The sequence below is a fragment of the Salvelinus alpinus genome, chromosome 19 (genome assembly GCF_045679555.1).
Source record: "Salvelinus alpinus chromosome 19, SLU_Salpinus.1, whole genome shotgun sequence".
Taxonomy (NCBI): Eukaryota; Metazoa; Chordata; class Actinopteri; order Salmoniformes; family Salmonidae; genus Salvelinus; species Salvelinus alpinus.
The window spans coordinates 52,617,021-52,633,815 of NC_092104.1; the positions used below are offsets into that span (position 1 = coordinate 52,617,021).

Below are 16,795 nucleotides of genomic sequence, written 5' to 3' on the forward strand. Positions count from 1 at the left end.
TGCTTTCGCTGGGGTAATGTTATTAAAAGAATACTGCAAGATTCTGGCAATGTGCTACTGTACCTGTGGTCTTCCAGTCATTGCGTTAATGCTAGTTAGCATTGGCTCATGAAACTTTCTTCATACTGCACGCAGAGATATAAAAGTGGTATCCACAAGATAAACTGACTGGGTAAATCAGAATCATACAGTAACCGATCAAGGCAATTTTGCAACTGAAACAGGTGGTCGATGTGTCTCCTGCACACTGTGTGAACTCGCAAGTGTATACATTAGTCACATAGACCTTCGTCAGACATGAAGACAAAGACTGAGGGGGTAGAATATAAAAGTCCCATAAACAGAATTTCAAATCAAATTTAAACACCTAAATCTTCAGTGGCATGGTACATAATGTGAGAACACAAAGTATCAGTGGAAGTGTAGACTGTATGTGGATGAAACAGTGACTGGTCCTCACCCTTTCCTCTCACCCTCCTTGCCACCAGAGCATCACAGACGACTTTGCCATTCGCCAGCTCCATGACTGCAACTGGATTGTGGTCAACTGCTCCAACCCTGGCAACTTCTTCCACGTGCTGAGGCGGCAGATTCTGGCGCCCTTCAGGAAGCCTGTGAGTCCCCGTCAACAACAGGTTTACCCTAAAGCTGCTTATTAGAGCTCATTGACCTCTGATCTGGCCTTTTTTATAGCTCATTGTTTTCACCCCCAAATCCCTGCTGCGCCACCCTGATGCAAGGTCCAACTTTGACGAGATGTTGCCAGGTAAGAGTGCTTGTGTGTTTGCGTGTGTGTGTGTTTGTTGGTGTGTAGGCGTGTGTGAAGGACAGTGCTGGTGTATATGCCATTTGGATGTCTGGCAGTCAGTGAGTGTTGCCGTGTCCCGACGCTGTGTTCCAGGCACAGAATTCCAGCGCCTGATCCCAGACAGTGGCCCCGTGACCCAGAACCCAGCCGGGGTGAAACGCATAGTCTTCTGCACAGGAAAGGTGTACTACGAGCTAACCAAGGAACGCAAGGCCCACGGCATGGAAGACATGGTCGCCATTGCTCGCATGGAGCAGGTAGCTACACACACACTCAACACGTATACAGGCATACATCTCAGGGCTCCTACATACATAAAGGTATGTGCTAGAAAAATGCTCAGTTGAAAGGTGAAAAGAATTGAACTTTTGCCTGACCTAAAGTGTTTGACGTGTTCTCTGTGTATATGGTGACCTAAACCGACTGGTGCTTCCTTTGGCTATCCGAGCTACCTTCCCCTTACTCATCACATGACCCTTGTCTCTGTATGCAGCTGTCTCCCTTCCCCTTCGACCTAGTGAAGGCTGAGTCCAAGAAGTACCCCAATGCCGACCTGGTGTGGTGCCAGGAGGAGCACAAGAATCAGGGCTACTATGACTATGTCAAGCCCCGCATGCGCACCACCATCGAACGCGCCAAGCCAGTCTGGTAAACAAACCCTTCATCTCTTCTTGTCTTCTCTCTGTGTTTAAACTCTTATTAAGCTCTTCCATCACGTGTGTGTTCAGGTATGCTGGTCGCCCACCTGCCGCGGCCCCAGCCACAGGAAACAAGAAGGCCCACCTAGTGGAGCTGAAGAATTTCCTGGACACTGCCTTTGATCTGGATGCCTTCAAGGACCAGATGTAACCATCTCCCCCACCTCCTCGGTCCCAGGAGAAGGGGTAGCCTTCACCCTCTGCAACCCAGAAGCCCCTCCGTCCCATACACGCACACACATATGCCCACATACCACCTGAACTTGTCGCTCACAGCAAGCCTACTCTCCTGGCCGGGGTCTCTCTGCCTAGTCCACAACAGCACCAGTCCTGTTCATTTTAAACCACTGCTATCTTTCCCCTACCCAGACCCTCCCTCATCCACTCCTCTTGGTTCTGTTTGAGCATGCCCTCTCCCACCTTCATCAGACACATGCCCCGAAACCACACACTCAGCAGTAGAGAGCCAGCCAGTCAGTCAGTGGTCAGGAAAGAGAACCTTTGTACAGTCAGTGATACAGTGAGGGAAAAAAGTATTTGATCCCCTGCTGATTTTGTACGTTTGCCCACTGACAAAGAAATTATCAGTCTATAATTTTAATGGTAGGTTTATTTGACCAGTGAGAGACAGAATAACAACAAAAATATCCAGAAAAATGCATGTCAAAAATGTTATAAATTGATTTGCATTTTAATGAGGGAAATAAGTATTTGACCCCTTCTCAATCAAAAAGATTTCTGGCTCCCAGGTGTCTTTTATACAGGTAACGAGCAGAGATTAGGAGCACACTCTTAAAGGGAGTGCTCCTAATCTCAGCTTGTTACCTGTATAAAAGACACTTGTCCACAGAAGCAATCAATCAATCAGATTCCAAACTCTCCACCATGGCCAAGACCAAAGAGCTCTCCAAGGATGTCAGGGACAAGATTGTAGACCTACACAAGGCTGGAATGGGCTACAAGACCATCGCCAAGCAGCTTGGTGAGAAGGTGACAACAGTTTCTGTGATTATTCGCAAATGGAAGAAACACAAAAGAACTGTCAATCTCCCTCAGCCTGGGGCTCCATGCAAGATCTCACCTTGTGGAGTTGCAATGATCATGAGAACGGTGAGGAATCAGCCCAGAACTACACAGGAGGATCTTGTCAATGATCTCAAGGCAGCTGGGACCATAGTCATCAAGAAAACAATTGGTAACACACTATGCCGTGAAGGACTGAAATCCTGCAGCGCCCGCAAGGTCCCCCTGCTCAAGAAAGCACATATACATGCCCGTCTGAAGTTTGCCAATGAACATCTGAATGATTCAGAGGACAACTGGGTGAACGTGTTGTGGTCAGATGAGACCAAAATGGAGTTCTTTGGCATCAACCCAACTTGCCGTGTTTGGAGGAGGAGGAATGCTGCCTATGACCCCAAGAAACCATCCCCACCGTCAAACATGGAGGTGGAAACATTATGCTTTGGGGGTGTTTTTCTGCTAAAGGGACAGGACAACTTCACCGCATCAAAGGGACGATGGACGGGGCCATGTACCGTCAAATCTTGGGTGAAAACCTCCTTCCCTCAGCCAGGGTATTGAAAATGGGTCGTGGATGGGTATTCCAGCATGACAATGACCCAAAACACACGGCCAAGGCAACAAAGGAGTGGCTCAAGAAGAAGCACATTAAGGTCCTGGAGTGGCCTAGCCAGTCTCCAGACCTTAATCCCATAGAAAATCTGTGGAGGGAGCTGAAGGTTCGAGTTGCCAAACGTCAGCCTCGAAACCTTAATGACTTGAAGAAGATCTGCAAAGAGGAGTGGGACAAAATCCCTCCTGAGATGTGTGCAAACCTGGTGGCCAACTACAAGAAACGTCTGACCTCTGTGATTGCCAACAAGGGTTTTGCCACCAAGTACTAAGTCATGTTTTGCAGAGGGGTCAAATACTTATTTCCCTCATTAAAATGCAAATCAATTCATAACATTTTTGACATGCGTTTTTCTGGATTTTTTTGTTGATATTCTGTCTCTCACTGTTCAAATAAACCTACCATTAAAATTATAGACTGATCATTTCTTTGTCAGTGGGCAAACGTACAAAATCAGCAGGGGATCAAATACTTTTTTCCCTCACTGTAAGTGATCCTTAGCTTCATTTCATGTTCTACTACCGAATTAATGGCATTTTATTTTCATGTCAAATTGGCAACCCATCCTTTATGGGATTAATTGACACATAAACAAACATTACAATTTACTATGGTCATTAAATGATAATTCTTCTTCTGGTGTTCTCTACCTGTATTTCTCTGGTTAACACTCCACTCACCAACAATATAACCTTCTTGTGTTGGATTTTGCTTCTTAAGCCGTGTGTGTGTGTGTGTGTGTGTGTGTGTGTGTGTGTGTGTGTGTGTGTGTGTGTGTGTGTGTGTGTGTGTGTGTGTGTGTGTGTGTGTGTGTGTGTGTGTGTGTGTGTGTGTGTGTGTGTGTGTGTGTGTGTGTGTGAGAGCTGTACTGGTGATTGTATTTCATTCTGTTGCTATCACAATTGTCATCCTTTCGAAAAGCACCTTCATCCTTTGGCTCCTTACATAGCCAGAGGATGGGGCAACCAGTTTGAGATAACTACAGCTAGTATTTGGCAAACACACAACGGTTAGTTCAATTTTGATAGGAATCAGGTGTTCCCACCTCCTGTTCTCTGCTCTGAGTGCACTGCAGTGATGAAACCCCTTCCCTTTCCTCTCTGAGCTCCAGGGCTATCCCCTTTGTGAGTGTTGCTGATATCACCATCTGCAACAGATTTACCTTTTAGTTAGTTTATTGGTTGTTTTATTTTTTTGCTTTTCAAATCAACGTTCTCGTAATGGCTAATAGAAAAAGAGATATTGAATAAGGGGAATGGGCGATATCTTTGGATTCACTCACAGTTGTGTTCAGTGAAATACTAGTACATTTAACTAGATGAATGATCTTATTTTTCTCTATCTTGCACAGTTTCTTGCGAAATGGGCTGAGAGTTGGATGAGGGAAATTGGAATGTTGAAATGGTGAGATGACTTAGTACCATGTTTGTCCTTCTGCAGTGCAGGACAAGCAGGTTGGAGCTGATCTTGACATATCCCCCACCGTGCCAAAACATTTTTCCAAGCATTTATAATTTGTTTGAGGGTGTGTATGAATTAATTACCAGAGGATTTATTTTTAGCTAGCTGCATACCTAATACAAATAGATTTATACAATCACATTTTGTATGGAAAGAAAGCTAATTATTTATTTTCAAATAGGGGATTGAGATTCTTCCCCTTTTATTATTTTGCTTTATTCAATAAAGACTTATCTTCCCAAATCAGGTGTTGAATTCTTGTGCCTCTTTCAAATAATGCTCATCAGATGCCATCTCTGGCATTACTGCCTTAATTAACTCCAGGAAGAGTAACTAATGGGGATCCATAACAAATACAAATGCAAATCTCACTACCTCGTTCAAATAAGAGCCGATCTCTCGTGCCAATGTTCCCAGGAGCAAATGAAAGGAGCAAATGCAATCAGAGATTGTAATTTGACTGAGGGCAATGGGTTGTGGTATGGTTATGGGTTGTGGTACCAAGGGAATTGGCATGTTTTGCAACAAGCTCATCCAATACTATATTACAGTGAGTCCGTTACTACATTTGGGTGAGTATGTCAGTGACCTCTGAATGTCCTTCATCTGTCTGAGTCATTCCATTTTGACCGTTGAATTCAGGTCAAGTTAATCCTTTGTTATTTAGGAACCTGCACCATATTTCCAGTCTCTATGAGATTTAAGAATAACATCTTATCTCCTCAAATTCAAAGCTTTACATTGAGCCATATTGCCACCTTTAAGTATGCTAGCTAACTCGGCTTTCATGAGTCATGTCATCCCATTCTTCTGGTTAGGCAAAATATTGATCACTGGGTCCCTCTTTAAATCAAATCAAATGTTATTTGTCACATGCACCGAACACAACAGGTACCTTACAGTGAAATGCTTACTTACAAGCCCTTAACCAACAATGCAGTTTTAAGAAAAATAAGTGTTTAAGTAAAAATAAAAGTAACAATTTTAAAAAGCAGTAAAATAACAATAGAGAGGCTATATACAGGGGGTACCGGTACAGAGTCAATGTGCGGGGGCACCGGTTAGTTGAGGTAATATGTACATTTAGGTAGAGTTAGTGACTATGCATAGATAATAAACAGAGTAGCAGCAGTATAAAAGAGAGGGGGGGAGGGCAATGCAAATAGTCTAGGTAGCCATTTGATTAGCTGTTCAGGAGACCTGTGTCTTGGGGGTAGAAGCTGTTAAGAAGCCTTTTGGACCTAGACTTGGTGCTCCGGTACCGCTTGCTGTGCGGTAGCAGACAGAACAGTCAATGTCTAGGGTGGCTGGAGTCAATTTTTAGGGTCTTCCTCTGACACCGCCTGGTATAGAGGTCCTGGATGGCAGGAAGCTTGGCCACAGTGATGTACTGAGCTGTACGCTCTACCCTCAGTTGTGCCTTGCGGTCAAAGGCCGAGCAGTTGCCATACCAGGCAGTGATGCAAGCCGTCGGGATGCTCTCGATAGTGCAGCTGTAGAACCTTTTGAGGATCTGAGGACCCATGCCAAATTTAGTCATTTGTGTTTCTTCATTTATATTTGCAGTGCTTAAAGCATCAGGCAAAGTAGCCTGCATACACTGGTTCCTCCTTAAAAAGTTGTCATACTGCAGCACACGTTGCGGGCTGCTGCAGCATTCTGTGGCACGTTATCTAATTGTCGGCCATTTGTTCTGTTAATGCAAGTTAGTGCTAGTTTGACCACTAGAGGGCATCTTTGAGAAGCGTTTGATAGGCTCTATACCTTTTTTGATATATAAAATACACTGAAACCAAAATACCTTTAGTATTTTTGATCCTTTCAGCTCCAGCTCATTTTCAAGTCCTCTGGTGGTTACAGTCCTAACCCTGGAATGGGTAGCACCATAGAAAGAAGCTGGCTTGATGAAAACTATGTCCATTTTGTCTGTTCTCTTTGGTCCCAATGTCATTTTTTTAGATAAGCAGCTCGTTTTTGAATGGTAACTTTGTTAAGGGTGGAGTTTTGGTCCGGGTGAGGAAAGGTGTGACTTTCAGGTTACAATAGGCTTTGATTATACTGTAGTGCCATTAGGGCAATCAGCAGGAATGGAAAATCTACTGGAGACATAAAAAAAAGAAAATGATAGACTTGGGGATTTTGGTCACGGACAGTGCTATTTGCAAACACTATCATCAGATGCCTGTTTTATGCCGAACTTGAAAGTCCAGGAAAATTAACAGGTACAGTAGGCGGCAATACTGTAAAGTAGGCCTAATACTGCTAAAAATAATGCTTAATTAAATTGACTGCTGGTCTGCTGGACTTACTGTATGCTGCATATTTTTACATTGTATTTCATTTCCAGCGAGACTGTTCAAGCCTTTGACTCACTGATGAATGAAGACGATGAGCGATCGGCAAAGGCCATCTGTAATCTGCTGGCATCACGGCACAACATCAACATTCCTCTAATCAGTCAGAAGACAGTTGAAGAAACTTGTGTAGACTTATGGAAAGGCTCGATAAGAAATGTTTTATATGTTTTATTTATATATATATTAATTATATATATATTTTTTAAATTCTCTGAACATTAACCATGTGTGTAAGCTTGTTCTGTAGTTTCGACCTAGTGGATCATGGCTGGTGAGACTTTCAATGACGTCATCTTCACAGACGAATCAACCGTGGCCCTTGAGCAATTTGCTCAAAATTGCTACAGAAAAAAAGGAAGAAAATCAAGAAACCCGAGTCCCAAGAATCCGCTCACACTCCATGTGTGGGGAGCAATTTCTCCCCAGCGACCAAGCCCATATTTTATTTTTAATGGTACGTTTGGCTATAATGGTACATAAAATATTGTAGCCTACACCTCACAAACTGTTATGTGTTTCACAATAATTCACTCTTGCCTCCTTTTTCGGGTATCATGGCTCGTCTTTCTTTGAGGAAGAAATCATCGAGATATGCTGGACCCTATGTCAGGGAGTTGTTTTTGGGACCACGTCGTTTCTTTCAAGGTAGGATTATAGCGCCATTTTGTTTAGACCTATTTACATGTACAGTTGAAGTCTGAAGTTTACATACACCTTAGCAAAATACATTTAAACTCAGTTTGTCACAATTACTGACATTTAATCCTAGTGAAATTCCCTGTCTTAGGTTAGATAGGATCAACACTTTATTTTAAGAATGTGAAATGTCAGAATAATAATAGAGAATGATTTATTTCACCTTTTATTTCTTTCATCACATTCCCAGTGTGTCAGAAGTTTACATACACACAATGAATATTTGCTAGTATTGCCTTTAAATTGTTTAACTTGGGTCCAACATTTTGGGTAGCCTTCCACAAGCTTCCCACAATAAGCTGGGTGAATATTGACCCATTCCTCCTGACAGAGCTGGTGTAACTGAGTCAGGTTTGTAGGCCTCCTTGCTCGCACACGCTTTTTCAGTTCTTCACACAAATTTTTTATAGGATTGAGGTCAGGGCTTTGTGATGGCCACTCCAATACCTTGACTTTGTTGTCCTTAAGCCATTTTGCCACAACTTTGGAAGTATGCTTGGGGTCATTGGAAGACACATTTGCGACCAAGCTTTCACTTCCTGACTGATGTCTGGAGATACTGCTTCAATACATCCACATCATTTTCCTGCCTCATGATGCCATCTATTTTGTGAAGTGCACCAGTCCCTCCTGCAGCAATGCACCCCCACAACATGATGCTGCCACCCCCGTGCTTCACGGTTGGGATGGTGTTCTTCGGCTTGCAAGCCTCCTCATTTTTCCTCCAAACATAATGATGGTCATTATGGCCAAACAGTTCTATTTTTGTTTCATCAGACCAGAGGACAATTCTCAAAAAAGTACAATCTTTGTACCCATGTGCAGTTGCAAACCGTAGTCTGGCATTTTTCTGGCGGTTTTGGAGCAGTGACTTCTTCCTTGCTGAGCGGCGTATCAGGTTATGTTGATATAGGACTCGTTTTACTGTGGATATAGATACTTCCTCCAGCATCTTCACAAGGTCCTTTGCTGTTGTTCTGGGATTGATTTGCACTTTTCGCAGCAAAGTACGTTCATCTCTAGGAGACCGAACGCGTCTCCTTCCTGAGCGGTATGACGGCTGCGTGATCCCATGGTGTTTATACTTGTGTACTATTGTTTTTACAGATGAACGTGGTACTTTCAGGCGTTTGGAAATTGCTCCCATGGATGAACCAGACTTGTGGAGGTCTACAAAAAAAAATTCTGAGGTCTTGGCTGATTTCTTTTGACTTTCACATGATGTCAAGCAAAGAGGCACTCAGTTTGAAGGTAGGCCTTGAAATACATCCACAGGTACACCTCCAATTGACTCAAATTATGTCAATTAGCCCATCAGAACCTTCTAAAGCCATGACATCATTTTCTGGAATTTTCCAAGCTGTTTAAAGGTACAGTCAACTTAGTGTATGTAAACTTCTGACCCACTTGAATTGTGAATTAAAAGTGAAATAATCTGTCTGTAAACAATTGTTGGAAAAATGACTTGTGTCATGCACAAAGTAGATGTCCTAACTGACTTGCCAAACCTATAGTTTGTTAACAAGACATTTGTGGAGTGGTTGAAAAACGAGTTTTAATGACTCCAACCTAAGTGTATGTAAACTTCCGACTTCAACTGTAGGTGTGAACCCCCCCCCCCCCCTCACCAACTTGCAACAAATCATTTGTATCTACCTTTCCACATCTACATACACACATATCTACCTACACACGGTTAATGTTCTGAAAGTATATATATATTTAGTTATGGATCCATAACGAATTACTATGGGAATAAATATCACTGAATTACAGAAATATTTGAACAAAGTTGTCTAATGAAGGTGAACAAATTGTTGCTTACTGGAAAGTACTCTTTCAAACATACAGTCACGTTGTATAGCACCATTATGGCTTTTAGCAGGGCTACATTTTGGCCTTCATAAATATTATTTTGGCCTTTATTCAGATTACAATCGCTCATCTCCAAAATGTTGTTATATAGACTACCTGGGGTGGCAGTAGTAGTGGTTAGTATTTGTGTGGTTAGAAGTCTTGTGTTTTGGGTCAATATTTATGTCTTTGTGCTCATTATTTGTGTGGTTCAGTAGTTGTGTGGTTAGTAGTTGTGTGGTTGTGGTCAGTAATTGTGGTTCAGTACTTGTGGTGAGTAGTTGTGTTGTTGTGGTTCAGTAGTTGTATGGTCAGTAGTTATTTGGTCAGTAGTTGTTGTGATTTGTTGTGATCAGTAGTTGTGGTCAGTAGTTGTGTAGTTGTGGTGAGTGGTTGTAGTCAATAGTGTCTCTAAGTATTTGTGTGGTCCAGTAGTCATGGTCAATAATTGTGTGGTTGTGGTCTGTAGTTGTGGTCAGTTGTGGTGATTAGTTTTCTTCGGTAGTAGTGGTCAGTATAGGTGAGTAGTATAGGTCAGTAGTTGTGTGGTTGTGGTCAGATGTTGTGGTGAATAGTTGTCTGGTTGTGGTCAGTAGTTTTGTTGGTAGTTGTGTTCAGGAGTTGTGGTCAGCAGTTGTGTGGTCAGACGTATTGTGTTTGTGCTTGTGTGGTCAGTAGTTGTGGTCAGTAGTTATGGTCAATAGTTGTTTGGTTGTAGTCAATTCTTGTGGTCAGTAGTTGTGGTAAGTAGTTGTGGGTGGCAGGTAACCTAGTTGGGCAGCAGGTAGCCTAGTGGTTAGAGCGTTGGCCCAGTCACCAAAAGGTTGATGGATTGAGTCCCCGAGCTGACAAGGTAAAAATCTGTTGTTCTGCCCCTGAACAAGGCAGTTAACCCACTGTTCCCTAGTAGGCCGTTATTGTAAATAAGACTTTGTTCTTAATAAAGTAGTTCTGTGCTTTTGGTCAGTAATTGTGGTTTAGTAGTTGTGTGGTTATGGTCAGTAGTTGTGATCTGTAGTTTTGTATTTTTTTCAGTAGTTGTCAGTAGTTCTGGTAAGTAATTATGTGGTTGTGGTCAGTAGTTGTGGTTTAGTAGTTGTGGTCAGTAGTTGTTTTCATTAGTTGTGTGTGTTATGGGTGTAAGATGGCACAGTGATGCCATCTGTTGGTAAATGTTCATTACTGCAACTCATGTATTTATACCGGGGTGCTTGAGATACCCGGATGTGTTGTGATGTACAGAACAAGGCTGGTTACTCTATGAATGTCTCTGTCTCATCATTTAACAGTGTGGTTCAGTAATTGTGTAGTTCAGAATTTGTTGTTAGTAGTTGTGTGGTTGTGGTCAAAAGTTGTGGTTCAGTACTTGTGGTGAGTAGTTGTGTTTTTGTGGTTCAGTAGTTGTGTGTTCAAACGTTGTGGTGAGTCGTTGTGATCAGTTGTTGTGATCAGTAGTTGTGGTGAGTAGTTGTAGTCAGCAGTGTATGTAAGTAGTTGTGTGGTCCCGTAGTCATGGTCAGTAATTGTGTGGTTGTGGTCTGTAGTTGTGGTCATTAATGGTGAGTAGTATTGGTCATTAGTTGTGTGGGTGTGGTCAGTAGTTGTGTAGTGGTGAGTAGTTCTGTGGTTGTGGTCAGTAGCTTTGTTGGTAGTTGGGTTCAGGAGTTGTGGTCAGTAGCGTTGTGTTTTTGGTCAATAGTTTTGTGTTTGCTCATTATTTGTCTGGTTCAGTAGTTGTGTGGTTAGTAGTTGTGGTCAGTAGTTAATGTTAGCTAGTCAGATAACTTGCTAAATAGCGATTTTCGTAAATTAACCCAATGACAAAAAATATGCACAAATGTTTGTCTCTACATTAACTGTCTCAATTGTACATTTTATGCTTGACTCGTTATGACGTTATACTAACCGCTACTGATCAGTAGTTGTTTGGTTGTGGTCAATACTTGTAGTCAGTAGTTGTGATCTGTAGTTGTGTTCAGTAGCGGTTAGTATCTGAGGTCATTAGTTTTGTATTTTATTCAGTAGTTGTTGTCAGTAGTTGTCAGTAGTTTTGGTAAGTAATTATGTGGTTTGGTCAATAGTTGTGGTTCAGTTCTTGTGGTCAGTAGTTGTGTTGTTGTGGTTCAGTAGTTGTGGTGAGTCGTTGTGATCAGTAGTTGTGGTCAGTAGTTGTGGTGAGTAGTTGTAGTCAGTAGTGTGTGTAAGTAGTTATGTGATCCAGTAGTCATGGTCAGTAATTGTGTGGTTGTGGTCAGTTGTGGTGAGTAGTTTTTTTCAGTAGTTGTGGTCAGTAATGGTGAGTAGTATTGGTCAGTAGTGTGGTTGTGGTCAGTAGTTGTGAAGTTGTAGTTTTGTGGTCAGTAGTTTTGTTCGCAGTTGTGTTCAGGAGTTGGGGTCAGTAGTTGTGTGGTCAGAAGTGTTGTGTTTGTGGTCAATAGTTTTGTGTCTGTGCTTATTATTTGTCTTGTTCAGTAGTTGTGTGATCAGTAGTTGTGCTCAGTAGTTATGGTCAGTAGTTGTTTGGTTGTGGTCAATACTTGTGGTCAGTAGCAGTTCTGTGCTTTTGGTCAGTAATTGTGATTTAGTAGTTGTGTGGTTGTTCAGTAGCGGTCAGTATTTGTGGTCAAATGTTTTGTATTTCTTTCAGTAGTTGTGTGATTGAGAAATTATGGAGTTCAGTAGTTTTGGATAGTAGTTGTGTGGTTGTAGTCATTAGTTGTGTGGTTCTGTAGTAGGTCTGGTCAGTAGTTGTTGTCAGTAATAGTGGTAAGTAAGTCTGTGGTTCTGGCCAGTAGTTGTGGTGCAGTACAGTGGTTCCACCTTTAAAAGTTGCGAGCTTGCACCATGGGACTTAAAGGTACCCATCGTCACGGCTTCATTGCTCCAGACCACCACAAGGGGGAGTGAGAGCACTCATTATGCATTTGGGTCCCAAGGTTTTTATTTGACAAATCATATCAAGTGGTTCCAATGACAAATTTTGACGCGAGCCACCCTTGCCTTGTGGTGTTCTTAAACAAAGATGGCTCACAAAACATTACGGCGGAACCAAATGGAAGTTGTTATAACGTCATAACGAGTCAAGCAAAAAATTTACAATTGAGACAGTTAATGTAGAGACAAACATTTGTGCATATTTTTTGTCATTGGGTTAATTTACGAAAATCGCTATTTAGCAAGTTATCTGACTAGCTAACATTAGCCAGCTAGCTAGTGTTAGGAGAATTAATTTGTAATTTGTGTTGTTTAATGTTTTAGGGACTCCTGAGAAAACCAGCAAACCAGACTGTTGTCTTGTGAAACAGTGGATGTATAGAATCTAGCTAGCTAAAGCATTTACTGCAAATTGAATGTACAATTGTGTAAGCTTGCCTTGCAATGCAGCTGAAAAAGCATAAGAACAAGTGTATCTTTAATTCTATGTAAAACATGTATCTTTCATCAAAGTTTATGATGAGTATTTCTGTTATTTGATGTGGCTCTCTGCAATTTCTCCGGATATTTTGGAGGCATTTCTGAACATGGCTCCAATGTAAACTGAGATTTTTAGATATAAATATGCACATTATCGAACAAAACATACATGTATTGTGTAACATGATGTCCTATGAGTGTCATCTGATGAAGATCATCAAAGGTTAGTGATTAATTTGATCTCTATTTCTGATTTTTGTGACTCCTATCTTTGGCTGGAAAAATTGTTGTGTAACTGGGAGTCTCGTGAGTGCAAACATCCGAAGATTATCAAAGGTAAGCGATTAATTTGATTGCTTTTCTGACTTTCGTGACCAAGCTAACCAAGCTAATATAAGGCTAACTGTTCTAGCATTGATTGATACACTCACAAAAGCTTGGATTGCTTTCGCTGCAAAGCATATTTTCAAAATCTGACACGATAGGTGGATTAACAACAAGCTAAGCTGTGTTTTGGTATATTTCACTCGTGATTGCATGATTATAAATATTTCTAGTAATATTTTTGAATCTGATACGTTTGGGAATTTTCTTCTGCCTTTCAGGACCGGAACGAGGCTGTAGTTTTCTGAACATAACGCGCAACCCAAATGGCATTTTTTTGTTGTAAAAATTATATTTATCGAACAAAAATAACATTTATTGTGTAACTGGGAGTCTCGTGAGTGCAAACATCCGAAGATTATCAAAGGTAAGCGATTCATTTTATTGCTTTTCTGACTTTCGTGACCATGCTAATTTGGGGCTAGCTGTTCTAGCATTGATTGATACACTCACAAAAGCTTGGATTGCTTTCGCTGCAAAGCATATTTTCAAAATCTGACACGATAGGTGGATTAACAACAAGCTAAGCTGTGTTTTGGTATATTTCACTTGTGATTGCATGATTATAAATATTTTTAGTAATATTTTGCGCCCTGCAATTCAGCGGTTGTTTAGGAAAATGATCTCGCTAAAGGGATCCGTAGCGCAGAGAAGTTAATGCAACCGCTGTGTCAGATTTCAAAAAAACTTTACGGAAAAAGCAAACCATGCAATAATCTGAGACGGTGCTGAGAAAAAAATATATATTCTCCGCCATGTTGGAGTCAACAGAAATCAGAAATTACACTATAAATATTCCCTTACCTTTGATGATCTTTGTCAGAATGCACTCCCAGGAATCCTAGTTCCACAATAAATTGTTGTTTTGTTCGATAATGTCCATTATTTATGTCCAAGTAGCTACTTTTGTTAGCACGTTTAGTACACATATCCAAACGCTCGTGCAGGTCCAGGCGAACGTCGGACGAAAACTTCAAAAAGTTATATTACAGGTTGAAGAAACTTGTCAAACTAAGTATAGAATCAATCTTTAGGATGTTGTTATCATAAATATTCAATAATGTTCCAACCGGAGAATTCCTTTCTGTGTAGAGAAGCAATGGAACACAGGTCGCTATCATGTGAAATGCGCTTGACCAGGAAATTAATCTCTGCCAGTAACCTGACTCATTCCCCTCTTATTCAGCCCCACAACACAGTAGAAGCCTCATTCAAGTTTCTAAAGACGGTTGACATCTAGTGGAAGCCGTAGGAAGTGCAAACATATCCATATCCTACTGTGCATTCAATAGGGACTGAGTTGAAAATCGATCAACCTCAGATATCCCACTTCCTGATTGGATTTTTCTCAGGATTTCGCCTGCCATATGAGTTCTGTTATACTCACAGACATCATTCAAACAGTTTTAGAAACTTCAGAGTGTTTTCTATCCAATAGTAATAATATTATGCATAGATTAGCATCTGGGACAGAGTAGGATGCAGTTCACTCTGGGCAAGCTATTCATCCAAAAGTGAAAATGCTGCCCCCTATCCCAAAAAAGATAACTTGCTAACTATTTACTTGCTTATTGTGTAGTGGAGGATGAACATAACTGTATGCCTATGGATGTGTAGCTAGCTACAGTATGTAGCTGATCTGTGTATGGACCCTAAAACGTTTGGTGTGAATATTAGTTCAGAACCTATCTATGAACCTCAGCTATCATAGATGTATCAACTTCACGTCTGAATGGCATTAATGAAGCCTATGGATAGAGTAGAATATAATAACTTTATTGTGCCAAGGATGCAAGTCCTATATCCACATGTACTGTAGTTATTACCACGCATGAGATTCCCACATTGTAGCCAGTACATTGAATATATTCACTGATCATATACTCAAATAAAGGTGCGGTTCAGGGATGAATCTCTGAGACATTCTTTTTCAGTCATATCAAACTCCATTATTTGAATGATGCTGTTTCTGCATATATGTATTACAATTATACACTTCAACAGTGTTTACCACTCCTGCGCCTGGGACATCAATGATTACACATTGTAACTATGCAATAGACTAGAAACATGATTGATTTGTAATTCATATATACCAACAAAAAAAACGATGCATATCTAACTCCCTTCATCTGCATTAATCTGAGGACACAGGATAGTGTTTCAATGAGATACTTAATTTCAACCAGTGGAGAATGTGAAACGCTTTATTGAAAGAAATTCATTATCCAGGTGTTATAAGTACGTAAATACAAGTTCAATCTGTACTTCAATGCACATATGGTGTGCATTATAAAATGAGGAAGAAAGACGAGGTGAGGAGAGAGGTGTAGAAGACAGAAAGGGAAACATACATAGGCATACGGACCTCGGCGTTACTCTGAACCCTGATCTCTCTTTTGATGAACATATCAAGACTGTTTCAAGGACATCTTATTCCATCTATGTAACATTGCAAAAATCAGAAACCTTCTGTCCAAAAATGATGCAGAAAAATTAATCCATGCTTTTGTCACCTCTAGGTTAGACTATTGCAATGCTCTACTTTCCGGCTACCCGGATAAAGCACTAAATAAACTTCAGTTAGTGCTGAACACGGCTGCTAGAATCTTGACTAGAAACAAAAAAAGTATCATATTACTCCAGTGCTAGTCTTTCTACACTGGCTTCCTGTTAAGGCAAGGGATGAGTTCAAGGTTTTACTGCTAATCAATCAAGTTCAATCAAGTTTATTTTATATAGCCCTTCGTACATCAGCTAATATCTCGAAGTGCTGTAAAGAAACCCAGCCTAAAACCCCAAACAGCAAGCAATGCAGGTGTAGAAGCACGGTGGCTAGGAAAAACTCCCTAGAAAGGCCAAAACCTAGGAAGAAACCTAGAGAGGAACCAGGCTATGAGGGGTGGCCAGTCCTCTTCTGGCTGTGCCGGGTGGAGATTATAACAGAACATGGCCAAGATGTTCAAAATGTTCATAAATGACAAGCATGGTCAAATAATAATCAGGAATAAATGTCAGTTGGCTTTTCATAGCCGATAATTAAGAGTTGAAAACAGCAGGTCTGGGACAGGTAGGGGTTCCATAACCGCAGGCAGAACAGTTGAAACTGGGACAGCAGCAAGGCCAGGTGGACTGGGGACAGCAAGGAGTCATCATGCCGGTAGTCCTGACGTATGGTCCTAGGGCTCAGTTCCTCCGAGAGAGAGAAAGAAAGAGAGAAGGAGAGAATTAGAGAGAGCCAAGATGTTCAAAATGTTCATAAATGACAAGCATGGTCAAATAATAATCAGGAATAAATGTCAGTTGGCTTTTCATAGCCTATCATTAAGAGTTGAAAACAGCAGGTCTGGGACAGGTAGGGGTTCCATAACCGCAGGCAGAACAGTTGAAACTGGGACAGCAGCAAGGCCAGGTGGACTGGGGACAGCAAGGAGTCATCATGCCCAGTAGTCCTGACGTATGGTCCTAGGGCTCAGGTCCTCCGAGA

The 16,795-nt window shown here is 41.4% G+C and overlaps 1 protein-coding gene across 6 annotated transcripts in view; it reads left to right on the top strand.

Moving 5' to 3' along the window:
• LOC139545814 (2-oxoglutarate dehydrogenase complex component E1) overlaps nt 1–4,846 on the top strand; it is a 115,638-nt gene extending 110,792 nt beyond the window's left edge. For all 6 annotated transcript variants that reach the window (XM_071354029.1, XM_071354025.1, XM_071354028.1 and 3 more), the window contains 6 exons: nt 489–614; nt 694–766; nt 902–1,065; nt 1,302–1,456; nt 1,537–2,026; nt 3,634–4,846. In XM_071354029.1, the coding sequence (XP_071210130.1) occupies nt 489–614; nt 694–766; nt 902–1,065; nt 1,302–1,456; nt 1,537–1,657 (639 nt within the window). In that variant the 3' untranslated portion in view covers nt 1,658–2,026; nt 3,634–4,846. The remainder of the gene's footprint in view (nt 1–488; nt 615–693; nt 767–901; nt 1,066–1,301; nt 1,457–1,536; nt 2,027–3,633) is intronic.
• The last annotated feature ends 11,949 nt before the right edge of the window (nt 4,847–16,795 follow it).